Here is a 17,471-nt window from a genome sequence, read left to right on the forward strand (position 1 = left end):
TTGGTAACCTTCTACTTGTCTTGTATGTCTTATCCTAAATGTCATATCTCCCATAAAGAACTCCCTGATTCCCCTAGAAGTGGCTGGGTGCTTCTCCTTTGTTTCCATGACAGTGTGTTAATGTCAACCACACAACATTGAAACTGTCTGTTTCCACATCTGCCTTCCTAATATATTTTAAGCATCATAAAGGCAGAGACCATCTTATTTCTCACAGTGCTTGGTACATAGTAGGCACTAAATAAATATTTGTTGAGTGAATAAATTATTGAATAAATGAAAGTAAAGCCATTCCATAAATATATACATAATTTTACCTTTTTTAAAAAAAATATATTTCATTGACTCTTCACAGAGAGGAAGGGAGAGGGATAGAGAGCCAGAAACATCGATGAGCGAGAAACATCGATCAGCTGCCCTCTGCACGCCCCCTACTGGGGACGTTCCCGCAGCCAAGGCACATGCCCTTGACCGGAACCGAACCTAGGACCCTTGAGTCCGCAGGCCGACACTCCATCCACCGAGCCAAACCGGCCAGGGCTAATTTTACCTTTTAAAAATGTATATTTTATTACCTCTAAGGAACTTTAAATAAACAGAACCTAACAGGTTTATTCCACATCTTATCACACTTTCAACAATAAAGATGTCACAGCTCTCCAAAATGATAGGCCGCCTATAGAGTTAAGGCCTCAGTGGCTAGCAAGATGGTGTCATCAGAAGAAATGGGCTAAATAATCTTACCCGTAATCTTTGAAAGTTTTAGCACAGTAATTCATTTTTACAGGGCTTTCTACTTTATAATATCATTCCTTTTGGTCTTAAATTTTTTAAAAATGGGGTCAAGAGAATTGTTTCATAATCGAGGTGATTTGGCCATAATTCTTGAAATAGCTTTGAGAAACTTACTAAAAAATGAACTTATGCAGAAAGCTTACTAGTTGGAATTCAGAATGACTGACTGGACAGAAGAAACTGGGTAAAACTCATGACCCTTTGCTGACAAAGCAACCTACATTAAGGATACAAAGCCCTCATGGCTTGACTGCTACAAATTCCTGAGCAGGAAGTATAGCTGGGGAACAGGTCCTCCTCCCCCAGTAAGAAGATTTTATACGTCTCAGCCTTATACTAAAAATATTTTAAAATCACTAACAAGGTTAAATAGTAAATGTTAAGAGATAAGAGTATATAAGGAGAGTATATAATTAAGAAAGAAGAGCGAGTATTCTTGTAGTTTAGTAAATATATTGTTATAGGAGGAATTGATTAATTGAATGATTGGCAAAGGCATAGAATGTCTTAAGTGAATGTTTTAAAAATCCAATATTTTGTGCACATCTTCTCACTGACTAGACTCTCCTATCCAAAGGAGAAACCATTTTTGGTATCAAAATATCATTTGCATACTTCACCAAAACATAATAACTATAAAATAAATCAAATTAACATCATTTTAGTGCCATGCCTTTTGTTTGCTCCATAACATACTCGTAATCAGTAGGTGAATACAGAAATATTCTTCTGTGTCTCTCTCCAGATGCTCTCTCTGTGTGCCTTCTGAATTAATGAGTATTTTCCAACATCAAGGGTCTTACAGCTTTATGATTTGCAGTAACCTTTTCAACCAAGGTCAAGATGACCTTTTGAGAGATTTTTAAATCTAAAAATTCTTTAATAAAAATTATCTAGCCCTAACTGGTTTGGCTCAGTGGATAGAGCGTCAGCCTGCAGACTGAAGGGTCCCAGGTTTGATTCCAGTCAGGGGCACGTGCAGGAGGCAGCCAATCAATGATTCTCTCTCATCATTGATGTTTCTATCTCTCTTTCCCTCTCCCTTCCTCTCTGAAATCAATAAAGATATATATAGATATATATAGATATATGTATTTTAATTATCTATTTTACTGTGACTTACAGAAATTCAAAAAGTTTGAAAACTATCTTTTTTTCATCCCTCTCTGGAAAGACTTAGTATGTAACTATTTTTTATTGGCTGGGAGGGAAAAACTATGAAGTTTTGTGAATTGGAAAAAGCATCTGGATATAAAACTGATATAACAAACATGAAAGTTTAAACACAAGTTTGCAAAAAGGGGAGTCAATAAATTCAGGTACATATTTTCCCCTTTAAAGAATCTGGAAAAAAAAAGTTATTTTAAGAAGTTAAGAAAAACTAGATATAGAAAGAGACTATACCCAGATAATGAAAGACAAATATGAATTAGTAATTTTTCTACACAAAAGAAATTAAGCCACAAAGAGCAGGAAACAGATCATGAATAAAGAAAACTTTAAATGAGGAAGGAATAAACAGAAGAGTTCTAAGGGGCCCCTTTCCTCAGGTAGAGGAAGAAAAAAAAGAAAAATAGAAGTGGCATGGAAGACTGTGAACCCAGAAACAACAATCTCAATTTCAAAGACGCCCATGAGATATATGACATTATCTCTTTGAATTCTAGTTACACATATTTGTTAAATATTTGTTTTACTCACATTTCAGCTTTCTTTAAAAAGAACAATGTCAATGAATTGTGAAAATTATAGTATTTAACTTTCAGTACTTGGTGAAAATAAATTTATACGTACTCCATTATATAACCGAGAACAGTTGCAAAAAAATACTTCAAAGGAAATAAAGTGTCAGAAAAATGAAAAATGTTAGGTAACTTCTTTACCAATTTAAAAGAAGTTCAGAAGATAATAGGACAGTATTTTTAAAACACAGAAAGGAAATGAGCATCAACCTCCAAATATTAAAAGCATAGTTTTCTCTCACATAGTTAATAAAAAGAGACTAAAAATTGCTCAAAAAAGAAACTGCAATGTACTAAAAAAATTCTGGTGAAGCATATTTTATCATTAAAATAGCAACTTTCCACGGAAAACACTGGTAAGGACACAATTATCATTAACTTTTATTTCTTATATTACTCCATCCTGAAAATAGATTGAAGTTTCATTGAAATAGCACCTTACCATGATCATATCAGATAATGCTAATATAACTGATCTTGGATTAGCCCTGAATTTTCACAAATTAAAATAGGTCAAAGTGTGCTACAGGTTCAGTTGGGAACAAATCAAGTTATTACTGTAGAAAAGAGAATCCTGAATGAAAGCAACTCTCAGAGAAAAAAATCTTTAATAAAGAAATGAAAGGTTGATAAAACTTAGATCTATAAAAATATGAAGAGAGTGGGGTGGTAGAGGTAGGAAGTAATGTCATAAAGCAAAAAAAAGCAGTGAATACAGGGATTGGAGGTACACCAATTTTAGCTTATCTAAGAACAGTCAGAATGGTGCCTAAAAATGGACTCAGATGTCACACACCCATTCCCACTTCCCAATCATAGAATCTCCTCTCTACTTTTACAATAACATAAAATAGACACCAAATGAGAGTTTCTTATTTTAATAAGAATATATTAAATAATGAGTAAACACTTGGCTCAATGAAGATAGTTATTGCTAAAATTACATTAATCTAGCTCCCCTGTCATATCCATCAGATGTAACAATGAAAAGAAATGATTCAAGATGACAGAGGACAGTACTCCCCACAGAATAAAAATTCAGGTTATACTTTAAAAATATTTGTTTTACTCATATTTTAGAAATTGTACAAAAGTAAGGTTGGCCAATTAAAAAAATATGATGCACATGTCATAATTTGTTGGCTAGTTGTTTATAAGATTAAAAAATATAACTTAATACTAATAGTTTTAAGAGATTAAAAATAAGATAAATTTTTCTAACTAGATCAGTTCACAAAGTAAATTAAATAATGCATATACTTTAGTATAACCCAAATATATACAGTTTTTGCTAACTAGAACTTGATTCCTTAAAATCTGATCCATTACAATCAATCCATTGTTAATGAAGGAAGGGAGGCGGTGAAGGAAGGAGAGAAGAAGGAAAGAGGGAAAAAGGAAGAAAGGTGGAAAAAAGGAAATAAAATTTAAATTATTTCTCATTAAGTATGACTTTCAATCATGTACAAGCAATTCTTGTAACTTCCTTTAAAGTTCAGAACTCTTAAAAGGCTCAGCCCACTGGGTTTAGAAACCTGAAATTCGCCCTGCTAGAACATCAGTTACCTTTCCTCCTCCTTCCCAGTTATCTTTTCTCTCTGGAGAACAGTAAGTGGTAGAAAGAATAAAAACACACTACAAGTTAAATAAGTCAAGCACCTATATCCTTTATTGGCTACATTACTGAAACCATTTTGGTTCCAGATAAGCCAACTGTGTCAGGTACGGACAGGTGTGGCTCCAAAATCTCGGAGACAGTTTACTTCTCTCAGTGATATTATGGGGAAGAGAGGGAGAAGGAAACAATGCCACTCTTAAACCCTAGCGTACAAAGGGATGTTTCTAGGTGTTTCAAAGGTTTTATACATCATTGTCCATCTCCACAGATACTGGTTGGGTAAAGCATCACACTGCTTCCTCAGTGCACCTTCCAACTCGACAGGTAGGAGGATTAATCACCGTGCACAGGCAGGTTCACTTTAACCTTCACCCCCAAACTTTAGTTTCCGATCGTAGCAACTCACACAACTGGTCAGCACTTAGATCTATGCTAGCCCAGTATAATAGAGTTCAAGGGTGTTCACATAAATTTTGGTTCAAAACCCTTGAGAAAACTTTGTAGTTGATCTGACCTTCCATACCATGTCAAAAAAATATCTGGTTTCACTACAATCCTTAGCAAGAAAGATAACGTGCAGCAAAGCTATGGTGAAATGAATCTCTCAAGGACTGAGCTATAATAAACTAGACGTTAGGGACCCATTGATCTTGATCAATTTAAGGGAGGGATAAGAGGTAGGGATTCAGGTGTTTGCTTCATTTGGGGAACTTGCCAATCATGCTATTGGATAAGGCAGACATCTCGAAAAGCACAAGTTACCAAACTTGGACTTTAGCACAAAAGTGAAGATTCACACTAAAGTAAACCCAAATATGAAATATATTTTTAAACCAAAGATGAATAATAAATCCATAATTTTGTTCAGTGCAAACAACTTTGCTATTTTTTACACTATGTAATTCACTTGATAAATATTAAATCTATGAGAAAGAACTCGACTGTACACGTTTCTTTTTTAAAGATTGTTTAAAACTAACCTTTAAAATACTAAAGTAGATCCCAAATCTACGCTGATTATGGTGATTTAGACCACCTGATTTATGAAATCCTCTATGTCTGCAATTAAATACCACAGTCCTACTTCATTTCACTTTAGCAAAATAAGATTACTGAATGATGTGCCACAGAGAAGATGTTATTGTAATCAATATTTGCCCAAGCCAAATCTCACTTTCAAATGGAATACAATTTAAATTACAACTACCAGAACCAAGAAATATATATTGCATAGGAAGCTTCAATGCCCACCTTTCTTCTTGACTGGCATTCTTGGTCTTTCCACTGCCACAGGATTCAAGTTCTCTTTTCAGGTCTCAACTTTATCCAACTGGATTGAGGCCAAGAGTCAGGTAACTGTTGCAAACCACTTCACCTATTTGGTTTTGAAGTCCAGGCTGTCTTCTCTTTCGGATAAAGAAAAAATAATGTATTTTTTCCCACAATTAAACTTTTGAAACTGCCCACAGAGTTTAGAGAAATATAACTTCAGTTTTTATAAAATAGTATTTGTTTTTTTAAAAAAAAAAAGCTGAGAAAATTATTGTAAGCATAAAAAACGTTATTAAAACTCCTCTTCAGGCAGCAACATTTTTGGAGTTCAATGACTAACTCAATTAAGGCACAAACCAAATTCACAAAGCAGTTTCACTGCTCAATACATGATCGGATTCAAAGATGATCTGGTTGATGGTAAAGATCCTCCGTTCTTTAGAGAAAAATTAAAATACCCTCCACCCTCCCCCTGCCGCCCCCCCGCCCCCCAATACTTTTGAAAACCTCTTTGACTCTGATCTCTAAAAAGGTGGGTGAGTTTGAACAGTTTTCCGGAGCAGAACATAGACTGAAAGGCCCTTTCCGTTCCCTGGACCACAAGTTCCAGATCTCACCCCTCAGTAAGGCAGGATCCAGCTTGCTGTCACTTTCATCTTTTTCCTTCTGTCCTCTCCGAGCCCCTCGGGCTTGATCCTTAATGCCCCCTCTGATTCTGATCCTCCCATGTATTAACCGAGAGGATTGAAAAGCAGGAAAGCAATCCCCTGGCACGGAGGCGTTACAGTGACAGTGCTACTCGGGGGGCACTTGATGCAGGATGAGTTGGCGAAGCAGGTCTCTTCACCCTGGAGTCATTCATTCACATCGTGCCATCTCTTCGCGTCCAGGCAGCTGCCTGCCCAGCGAGGAAAAGCGCCGGGACCGGTCCAGAGCCGCCAACCCTTCCCGCGAAGGTGTTTTCGGAGACGCTGTAGTATTAGGCATGTGAGCACCAGCTGTGCACAGGGCTGGCGATTTCCTACCGGAGAGAGAGTTCGGCCGCTTGGCTTCCACCTCCACCCTTCCTCTCAATCTCTCTCTCCAAACGACCCACCTTCCTTTTGCAGAAAAGACAGGCAATCTCTGCCACCGCGGGCCACCCCTGCCCACACCCCGTCCTGATAGAGAAGAAGAGCTCAGAGATGTCCTGCACCCTCCACGCGATGGAGGGTTTCCTCAGGCAGGAGGAACAGCAGCACTAGAAATTATATAACTCTCGAATTTGGCTCCTCTAAGACATGGAGCCTGGAGGGTCGGGGGTTGCTGGTCTGGGAGACACTGCTGGGCACAGAACGTGCAGCAAAAGGGCGCCAGGCCTCCTCGCTGCGCCCCCCCGCCCCGAAACACTGGCTGGCCAGGGGGTCTTCTCGGGAAGTGGGGAGCAACTGCCCCTCCGGTCCCTTTCTGCGCGGAGTGAGAGGATGGAATGTGAGGGCACTAGAGACGGGGGAGAGGAGCCAGACCGCGGCGAGGGGAGGAGGCCAGTCGGAGATGCCCTGGCGGCCGGTGGGGGGCTCAGGGGAGGAAGAGCCCGAGAAGCGGGAGCCTTAATACATGGTCCAGGCCAGAGGGGCGAGCTCCTTCCAGGAATGAGAGGGGCGGGCAGCTCGCCCCGGCTGAGGAGCCCAGAGGAGAGGAAAACGCGCAGCTACATCCCCGAGTTCGCCACGCCCCACGTTCCCCTCCAGGTGGGAGAGGGAGCGCGGCTGACGAATAGCCGCGCTGGGGAATGCGGAGCTAGCAGGAGGGGCGGGCCTACGGGCGGCCGGGCCTCCTCGGAGCCAATGAGCAGCCGTCATTTCGGGCCGCCGCGCCCAATCACCGCCAGGATGGAGGGCGCGGCTTTTGACTGGGTCGGGGCGGGCCGGGACCGCCAGAGAGAGGCGTGAGCCCGCGACACCGCCCACTCCGGCGCCGGGGCCCCGCCCACCTGCCGGTCACGTGAGCTCCAAGATGGCGGCGCCCGGGCGCGAGGCGGGGGCTGACCCGCGAGGGAAAGGTGTGGTGCCGGTGGGAGCTGGGGAAATGCCCAAGGTAGGCGGAGACCCGGGGTGGTTGGGACCATGGTTTCTGCAGCCTCACTGTGTTGGGGGACCCTTCTGAAATGATGCAAGTACAAAGGGTTTGAAAATCTAGAGAACAGCTCCCAAGGGCAAGGGTCTTTCAGTGACGTCCCAGTTGCCCTGGAAAGAGGCCGAGAGAAAGTAGGAGACCTCAAGTCTAGTCTTGACCGCTTGCCGCTTGTTTTCTCTTGCCCCTGAGCCTTTGCGGGGGCCTCGCCTTCAACTTGCAGTAACTCCCAGCACCTCCTCCTCCCGCCCCAGCCCCTGCCAACTTCTCCTCTACCATCTGTATTGTTGGATCGATTTTGTTATAGGCAGCCGCACTGGGTGTTAGACCCTTGGGGTCGGGTCAAACCAAAACCAGGGTGCAACAACCTCGGGACTTGGGTTCTGGCTAGGAAAGAATTCAGAGCAAGACCCAAACTGTAAGAACATGTATTTGGCAAATCACAGAAGTAAGAGAAGCAATTCCGGGGAGAAATGGGCTTAGGAAACAAGTTATGGAGGGAAAGGAAGGGCCCTGGCAGCGTGGGCGTGAGGAAGCTGAAGGGAAGGAAAAGGCTCTGCTGCCCCTGCAGGGAGAGCAGCCGGGTCCTGTCCCGAGGGTTTGAAGGGTGGAGAGTTGAGGGGCGGACCGGGGAGAAGATCTCAATAGGAGAGTCAGGGCTTTCCCGGTGTGTCCTCTCAGGGTTGTGCACTCCACTGATCGATTGGCGGCACCAGGATAGGGGGTCATCCCATGCGGCTGGTCCCAGCTTCAGCCTGGGCTGGTTTTGTAGCTGATCTGGGCCTGGAGCTGACATACAACCAGCATAGATGTTATCTACAGGGAGGAGAGGTCAGGGGGTCCAAACCACGTGACCAACATGCTAGGCCGCAGTGATGGCGAACCTTTTGAGCTCGGTGTGTCAGCATTTTGGAAAACCCTAACTTAACTCTGGTGCCGTGTCACATATAGAAATTTTTTGATATTTGTAACCATAGTAAAACAAAGACTTACATTTTTGATATTTTATTTTATATGTTTAAATGCTATTTAACAAAGAAAAATCAAACAAAAAAATGAGTTCGCGTGTCACCTTTGACACGCGTGTCATAGGTTTGCCATCACTGTCAGCTAGGGGAAGAAAAGTCACCCTGAGCGAAGTCCCACCCTACAGTTGATTGTCCCTTGCTACCACCTAGGGCAGTGATGGGCAAACTGTGGCTCGGCAAACCGCGGCTCGAAAGCCACATGCGGCTCTTTGGCCCCTTGACTTGTGGCTCTTCCAAAAAATACTGGCTCTTCCACAAAATACCGACTTCTGCGCATGGGCCACGAAGTTTCAATCGCACTGTATGCTTGCCCGCACATGGTATTTTGTGGAAGAGCCAGAGTCAAGGGGCCAAAGAGCCCCATGTGGCTCGCGAGCCACGGTTTGCCGACCACGGACCTAGGGCTTTCCACCCTAGTGACCTTCTATACCTGGCCCATCATCCTTGCTCTGCTCATGTCTGTCTAACCGCCTACCACAATTTTAGAGAGAGAGTGGGGGTGAGAGAAACGTGGATTTGTTCCACTTATTTATGCATTCATTGGTTGATTTTTGTATGTGCCCTGACCAGGATTGAACCATAACCTTGGCTATGGGACCACACTCTAACCAACGGAGCTATCCTGCTGGGGCTCAGTATTTGTTTAAATGTCACTTACTATGGAAAACCTTCTCCACACTTTCCAAGCTAGGTTAAATTTGGCTTTCTTATGTTTTTTGTTTTGTCTTTATGACACACTAGAGCAGTGGTTCTCAACCTTCTGGCCCTTTAAATACAGTTCCTCATGTTGTGACCCAACCATAAAATTATTTTCGTTGCTACTTCATAACTGTAATGTTGCTACTGTTATGAATTGTAAATATCTGATATGCAGGATGGTCTTAGGCAACCCCTGTGAAAGGGTCGTTCGACCGCCAAAGGGGTCACGACCCACAGGTTGAGAACCACTGCACTAGAGGCCTGGTGCACGAAATTTGTGCACTTGGCAGCCAGCCCGGCCTGCACCCTCTTGCAGTCTGGGAGCCCTTGGGGGATATCCAACTGACTGGGAGTGGGCCTAAGTTGGACATCCTTAGGGCTGTGTGGAGGTGAGAGAGGCTCCCACCACCGCTGCTGCGCTCACCAGCCATGCACCCGGCTTTTGGCTGAGCAGCGTTCTCCCTGTGGGAGTGCACTGACCACCAGAAGGCAGCTCCTGAGTTGAGCATCTGCCCCCTGGTGATCAGTGTGTGTCATAGCGACTGGTCATTCTGCCCTTTGGTCAATTTGCATATTAGCCTTTTATTATATAGGATTCATTCCATTTAAATTACCTGCCTGTTTGTCCTGACCTCCCTCTGGGTTGTGGATTCCTGAGGACATGACTACATCTTGATTATCTCAGGGGCTATCAAATGAGGAATGAATGTGGTATAAAACTGAAGGTCAGGTAACATAGTACAATAAAAGCACTACATAACCATAAAATACTTCGCAAACTATAAATCTTTATAAATTCACACTTTCTAGTATATTGAGTGGCCTTGGACTAATTTTGATATAAAATGTTGGTTATAGCAAAATCGTTACATTTCAATACTTGTTAAAAGTCTATCAGAAAGTTACCAATCTATTTTTGCTTTAATAACAGTGCCTTCCAAAGATTAGGCACTCAAATATTTGCTGAACTGTTTGAGTCTTTTAGGATTATAATCCTGGGTGTCTGTTCCCTACATACTAAGAATGTAGACAAGGTAGAAGGATGATACGTGTCATTGCCTGAAAGTTTTCTTTGTGGGGAGTAAGGCATTTCAGTGAGGTAGACGATAGCAAAACATAAATTTATCCAAGGTTCCTGATTATCATGTTACTGACATCTGACTTCCTAGAACATTATAGACCTCCCTCAGATATTACTATCTCTTCTCTTCCATTTCCCATTTAGATGTCAGAGGGAGGCAAAAGATTAAGTCTAGTCCCTGAGAAATTGTAATTTGTAATTTTTTCCCTGTCCTCCCCAGATGTTTTTTAAAAGAAAATAGAACTACCTGAGTACAGTCTGTAATGATGCAGGGAAGGAAACTGGCCCATTATCACTGTGTAATACCATACACCAAAGGTCAAAGGAGCCCATATCTTCAGGATACTGATACCGGAGATGAATTGGCCTGGCCTTTCATTAGTTAGGCTTAGTACTGCTGCATATCACTTATTCAGTAAGTGAATATTACAGTGATGTTCAACATGTGTCCATCGACTACCAACATAAAAAGAATAACTGGGCCCTAGCTGGTTTGGCCCATGGACTGAAAGGTCCCAGGTTCGATTCTGGTCAAGGGCATGCACCTCAGTTTCAGGCTCCATCCCCAGCCCTGGTTGGGGCGTGTGTGGGAGGCAACCAATCAACGTGTCTCTCTCACATCAGTGTTTCTCTCTGTCTCTCCCCCTCCTTTCCACTCTCTCTAAAAGTCAATGGAAGAATATCCTCAGGTGAGGATTAACTACAACAGAAAAGAATCACTGGTGCTACTAAAATGAAGATTTCTAGGCTTCACTCTACTCCCACTGAATCCACATATCTCAGGAAGCTCAAGAGACTGCATTTGGAATAAATTTCCAATGTGATTCTTGTGCACACTAAATGTTGAGAATCTCTGACTTATTAAGTATCTTCTGTGTTATTATACTCAATCCACTCTAATTCTCTTGCCCTGTACTCCTGAAATATGAGATTCAGTCTATGCCCTTGGCTAAGTTTAATGTTGCTAATGTGGAGGTTGGTATAAATTGTGAAGGGCCATGGATTTTTAATATCTATTCATTGGCTAACCTGGAGTCTCATAATGCTTGTGTGGCAAAAGATTTAATAAATGTTTTTATTTAAAATTTTCATGGTGATCTGAGAGTCTTACCCAGAACACAACATTCAGAAAGGAACCTTTCTGAGAATCTAGTTTTTTGTTTTATTTTGTTTTCCCACTGGTTTCTGTTAAGATGCTATTGGCCAAACCCTCGTGGTCCCTTGACATTGACAGCCATCTCTTCATATATCACACCTGGGACACAGGAACTTTCCAGCCTAGAGCCCAGTGCCATGGGTCCTGGCTCCCTGGTGTGCCACACAGCAGTTTCCAGTAAAGTCCCTGCTTCGCCCTGGGTACTACTAAGAAGCCGGACATATTACTTATATCATCTGGAGCCGTGATCCACTGTCTCTTCCTAGCCTGGAACACTGCCCCTCTTTCTGAAGTTCTCTCTCACTGTTCTCCAAGGCAATCCCTGCTCTCTCCCATCTCTCCAGGAAACTCAACATAAGCTCCAAAATGAGCGCAGGCTTTCAATCTCTTTCATAGGATAGAGATTGTTGTCAAGAAGTAGCTACTGTTTTCTTCCAGCTCTGATAAAGCTAGAGCAAGGAGAACTGCAAAGGGCCTCGCTACCTTTGGGAAAACTATAAGGAAAACAAAAATATTTCAGTAAGTTATCCTTCTATACTATGTCCTGAAGCAAGTCAACCTTTCTGAACCTTATTTTTCTCATCTGTAAAATTGGAGATGATTATTGTCCTACCAACTTTTCAAAATTATTGTGTGAATCAAAAAAGCCACTGTCTACTCTAGCATATAGTAAGAGCTCACTAAATGTTGATTGAATCATTAACGAAGTAGGTAAAAGCAAATGATAATACTTGACACATTACTAGAGTCTAAATGTTTTTTAATCGGAATCTGTAGAATTTATAAGGTTTAATAGTAATATCATTAGCTATTATGGTTCTCCAATTTTGTGTTTTCCAGGACATCAAGATGGCAACAAACACACGTGGTCAACTCAGCCCCTCTCTAGGAGATAAAGAACTCGGACCGATGGTCATTGAAATCATAGAAAAAAAAATTGAGTATCTTAGAAAAGAAAAGTAAGAGACACACGCAGACTGAAAATCAATTACACATTTCTGCAGATCTGTATTTCTGTTGTTTCTGAATATCTAAGATTCTCTTTATTGAGTTGTTTATGAAGAAAGCTTATTTTTTTTAAAAATGGAGAAAAACATGGGTAGATGAAAATAGTGGTCTGTTAGAATATTGGAGCTGTGGATAATTACTTTTGCTTCTTAAAAAATGGCCAAAATTGTTATTGAAATGTTATTTGTGCATTAAATGTTATTTTAAAAATTAAAAGTAATTAGGAAAGCCTGGCCAGTGTGGCTCAGTTGGAGAGTCGTCCTGTACACCAAAAGATTGTGGGTTCGATTTCCAGTCAGAGCACATACCTAGGTTGCAGGTTCGATCCCTGGTTGGGCACGTACAGGAGGCAATCGATTGATGTTTCTCTTTCCCCCTTCCTCTCTCTTTAAAATCAATTTTTTTTAAAAAATATATTTTCTTGAATTTTTACAGAGAAGAAGGGAGAGGGATAGAGAGTTAGAAACATCAATGAGAGAGATCGATCAGCTGCCTCCTGCACAGCCCCCAGTAGGGATGTGCCCGCAACCCAGGTACATGCCCTTGACCGGAATCGAACCTGGGACCCTTGAGTCCGCAGGCTGACGCTCTATCCACTGAGCCAAACCGGTTTGGCTAAAATCAATTTTTAAAAACAACAACAACACATATCCTCAAATGAGGATTTAAAAAACTTTTTTTTTAAAGTAATTAGGAGAATACCATTTGGAGGCTACTTATATTTCATTGATGATCAGTTGTAATTAAATTCAGTTTAGAATTGATTACCTTAACCACAGTGCTGAGTTCAACAAACAGGAATATAGATTCTATGATGTACATATAGTTTCACATTACCATTTTGACTTTTAGATTTTTAGAGCTCCAAAATAAAATCAAAGATGTTGACCATATACCTTATACATTTCTGGACTTGGGTATGGGTCAGAATAAGTAAAACTAGATCTAGCAAATCTCTTTGGATGAAGTTTTGGAAATCCTCGACAAATTACTTTAAATATATCTGGACTAATTAAAAACTAGTTATTTTCTAGAAGGCCTAACCAAATATAAACAACTTTTTTATTCAAATGACCTTAAGAGCGGTATTCTTGGATTTACATATAAAATTTGGCTACATCGGAACATATTCATATTTCTTTGTGGCCAAAATGTATTCTCTCTTTAAAAAAGCTCCATTTTAGAACCACTGTAAATATTCTCAGAAAGAGAATTATATCCTCTGATTAGAATGAAAGTTCCATGAGGAGTAGGATTTTTTTCTTTATTCACTGCCCTATCCTCAGCATGTAGAAAATACGTTTCATATAGTAAGTGTTCAGAAATATTTGATGCTGAGTAAATATGTAATAACAAATGACTACCCGAGAAAAGATATTTCCATTAGGAAAATATGTTAACCTTGATTATTGTTTTTCCATTAGTACTTTAAATATACGTGGGACACTGCTCGTTGGAACAGCAGCTGGTTTCTCTGGAATATTGGCAAACTTCCTTTTCAGACACTGCTTCAAGGTTAAACATGATGCTTTGAAGACATATGCATCGTTGACTACACTTCCATTTTTATCTACCTTAGTTACGTATAAGCTCCTTGTTACAGATGCTTTGTATTCAGGTAAATTTAAATTCATTAAAGTATAATGTGTTCATGTCTCAGTAAAATTACTCATTAACATATACTGTTGCTACTGCTAATAATAATCCCTTACATTTGTGTATTGCTTTACCACTTACAAAGTACCTTCACATATATTGTCCTATTTCAGGAGGTCCCACAACAGACCTCCTAATCAGACAGGGCAAGTCTTTCTTACAGATAAGCAGCAAAAACAGAGACATGTTCAAATCTAAGAAGCAGCATAATATACTGAGAAAAAAAGCAGGCTTTGGCAGATTACACACAATTTCAGATCCTAACTCCTTGAATTTTGTGACATTGGGCAAGTCACTTAATCTGAGACTCAACTGAGTCTTATCTATGAATTAGGACTAATAATACTTACCTCACAGGATTGTGAGAATTAAGACTGTGTATGTTAAATGCCTAACATAGTATCTGGTATATTATGGGCTTCTAATGATATTTCCTGCCTCCTCCCATTACCTTAAGTTTCACATCTAGTAATTGATGGAACCTCTCACCCCTGTTCATTAGATCCCTGCTTAAATCTCTCTTCCCCAGGGAAACCTTCTCTGATTCCCTCAAGGTTTCTAGATACATTCTCCATACATTTTACCTTCAAAGCATTGTGCACCCTTAAAATTATTTATAAGTATTTGTCAAATGTCTTTCTTTCCTGATTGACTAGCCTGAAGGTTAGATATTGAGTGTCTTTTATGCAACACTGTACCCCTAGCACTTAGCATATGCCTGACACCTAGACAATAAAAATGTATTAACCTAGAATCCAGAGGTCTGGTGAGCTAGTTTAATTCTTTAATATAAAGTTGTTTCTGCAGCAACCATACATCTAAGAGATAACTTTCCTAATGTAAAGTGTAATAAAAGCACTTTTAAGACATGGTGCATTTAGTCAGTTGTATGCCGTAGGCTAAATTTCTAATATTATTCCTACTATTTCACTGTGGTTGAGGACAGTGCAGATAACTACTCTTTGAGGGCTCACGACTTTCTTCATGTTTATCCTGAGTTTTAAAGGGAGATCAAATTTACTTTTGTTTTCCAGGTAATATAAGCGTGGAAGAATGTGCTCTGAGAAGTTCACTTGTTGGCATAGTATGTGGTGTTTTATATCCAACTGGTTTGGCTTTTTCTAAAAATGGACGTCTGGCAGTAAAGTAAGTCTGTCTATTCCTTCTCTTCCTTACTTGTTTAAAAAAAAAAAAAAAAAAAAAAAAAAAATATATATATATATATATATATATATATATATATATATATATATATATATAGTCTCCTTATTCTTTAGCTGCCATGGACACATTTTAATCATTTTAGATAGCTAACTTTTAACCTTTTTTGCTAGCTACATGAAAGACCTAGAATAGAAATGATCAGTGTAGGAAAAATCAAATTTTTCATAGAATGTGCATCCAGAAGTACTTACCTATTTTTCCTTTTTAGGTACCATACTGTTCCACTGCCACCAAAAGGAAGGGTTTTACATCACTGGCTGATGCTTTGTCAAACAGATATAAAAGGAATGCTGATTCCTCTAGCCTTTCAGATAGTCTTTGGAATATACCAGGGTATACAACATTATGCAGAATTTCAGAGTACGTTAGAGAAAACTGTACCTGAAGATTAACCAAGTAGTGAATGGATTTTTTTATGGTGAGGACTCAGGTATTGCTGAAAGAGTTCAAAGTAACTCTGGACAATTTGTTTCTGTTCTTTTGCCTAGTGTATAGCAGGTTCTCAATAAATATTCAGAAACTCAATAAATAAATGTAAGTTTTTTCTTTCTTCCTCATTGTATGTGGAAATGGGTTTAGGCTTCAAGTTCTGATCTGTACATTTATATATTGTCATTCATCAAACATTTATTGAGCAACAACTGCCTCTCAGGCACTGTGTTACATATAATAAGAAATGGTCCTTATCCAGAAGGAACTCACATTAGAAGATAAATTAAACATATGAACACACAGCATGAGAGAGTTTGAGAGGTATACACATAATTCTGTGGGCACATTGAGGATGTGGATATTAACTATTTGGGCAGAAGGGAAAACTATAGAGAAGAAGTCACATTTGACCTAAATTTTTAAGAAGTTGAAAGTTCATAAGAAAGCAAAATACAGAAATAGCATACAGCCCATTCCTTCACTCTAAACTCTGATTCAGCTAGCTTCTTATAGTTAACACATTCTTTTCACTGTGCTGTTTAAAGAACATATATTGAGTGCCTACTGGCTATGCATTTATACAGGCACCAGGGGTACAAAGATTCAGTCCCTACCCTCAACAAGTTTAAAATCTGAAGGAAGAAATCAAAGCATGCATCTTTAAGTCTGCTAGAGCATTCCTGAGCTACACATTTATCTTACTTTAGGAATAAACACTGATGAAAAGAAAAGATACAGAATGGAACCCCACAGCCCATTCTCCTTGTCTTAACCATATTCATAGTGAGATTAAAGATTTGATCATCTGAAGCTTCAAGCAACCCAAAGCAGAATTGGAGTTCTTAGGAAGGTGATTATGGCATCATATATAACAAAGTAAAATAGGTGTACTCTTTTGCTAATGAAAAAACAAAGACTAGCCATCTAGCTTCGTATTCTCAGAATAATTTATGATACTTGAAACTCTAAGGAAAGGGCAAGTAATTGGGGGTGGGGTGAAGGAGGTGCAGGGGGAATCAAGTCAAACAGATAACTAGATCAATAGTATTCATGTTTTAACTCTTAAAAAATTAGTATATGACTACATGAATACTTTCTCATTGTGAGATACTGAAATGATCCAAAAATATATATACAAGGTGGGGCAAAGTGGGTTTACAGTTTTGAGTATGCGAACACAGAGAATACTTGTATTATTATTTATTAATTGCATTATTTTCCATATGAGCAACTATAAATCTACTTTTATATATATATATATATATATATATATACCCACCCTGTATATATATTTGCTATATAGAATAAGACTTGAAAAATCCTCCTGCTCTCCCACTTCATCCTATTTCTACTCTATTCTCAGGGTAACCACTATCAAGTTAGCATGCCTCTTGCAGTTTTCTTTTGTTATACATATTTTTAAAATAAATTTTATTATCCATACATATTATGCTGAAAATTTTCACTTAACCATATGTCTTGGAGATCTTTCTAACTCATTACATATACCAACACATTCTTTTCAGTGGCAGTACATTCTTGATGATTCCAGTATTCACATAGGTGATCCTTCCAGCACCCTGGTCTCTCTACCACTTATTCCATGGTCATACTTTAGACCTGTCTGAAATAATAGTCAGTAGCCACT

At 39.8% G+C, this 17,471-nt stretch overlaps 2 protein-coding genes across 8 annotated transcripts in view; one reads left to right on the forward strand and one right to left on the reverse strand.

Annotated features, from left to right (window-relative positions):
* The window catches only part of DLG2 (discs large MAGUK scaffold protein 2), a 1,989,136-nt gene extending 1,983,554 nt beyond the window's left edge, over positions 1-5,582 (reverse strand). For 2 of the 5 annotated variants that reach the window (XM_070425737.1, XM_070425735.1), the window contains exon 1: positions 5,407-5,577. In XM_070425737.1, coding sequence (XP_070281838.1) covers positions 5,407-5,425 — 19 coding nt within the window. In that variant the 5' untranslated portion in view covers positions 5,426-5,577. Of the gene's footprint in view, positions 1-5,406 lie in introns of all 5 variants that reach the window. The other 3 variants (XM_070425736.1, XM_070425738.1, XM_070425740.1) reach the window with 3 other exon arrangements.
* A 1,828-nt stretch (positions 5,583-7,410) lies between these two features.
* Positions 7,411-15,935, forward strand: TMEM126B (transmembrane protein 126B). 3 transcript variants are annotated; one of them, XM_070425761.1, is made up of 5 exons: positions 7,411-7,503; positions 12,344-12,462; positions 13,936-14,129; positions 15,202-15,313; positions 15,600-15,935. In XM_070425761.1, the coding sequence occupies exons 1-5, from the start codon at positions 7,423-7,425 to the stop codon at positions 15,781-15,783; spliced, it is 690 nt and encodes a 229-aa protein (XP_070281862.1). In that variant the 5' UTR covers positions 7,411-7,422; the 3' UTR covers positions 15,784-15,935. The 3 variants fall into 3 exon arrangements, with proteins under 3 accessions (XP_070281862.1, XP_070281863.1, XP_070281864.1); XM_070425762.1 differs by having other exon boundaries at positions 7,417-7,468; XM_070425763.1 differs by lacking the exon at positions 7,411-7,503 and adding an exon at positions 11,951-12,022.
* Positions 15,936-17,471: the final 1,536 nt, after the last annotated feature.

Source organism: Myotis yumanensis, unplaced genomic scaffold (genome assembly GCF_028538775.1).
Source record: "Myotis yumanensis isolate MYYU_CA2020_CCGP unplaced genomic scaffold, mMyoYum1.0.hap1 SCAF_10, whole genome shotgun sequence".
Taxonomy (NCBI): Eukaryota; Metazoa; Chordata; class Mammalia; order Chiroptera; family Vespertilionidae; genus Myotis; species Myotis yumanensis.

Excerpts from the sequence above, each read along its gene's own strand:
- TMEM126B (XM_070425761.1), top strand. The coding sequence starts at position 7,423 with ATGGCGGCGCCCGGGCGCGAGGCGGGGGCTGACCCGCGAGGGAAAGGT. Across the intron at positions 14,130-15,201 it reads TACAGATGCTTTGTATTCAG|GTAATATAAGCGTGGAAGAA; the intron begins GTAAATTTAAAT and ends TTTGTTTTCCAG. Across the intron at positions 15,314-15,599 it reads AATGGACGTCTGGCAGTAAA|GTACCATACTGTTCCACTGC; the intron begins GTAAGTCTGTCT and ends TTTCCTTTTTAG.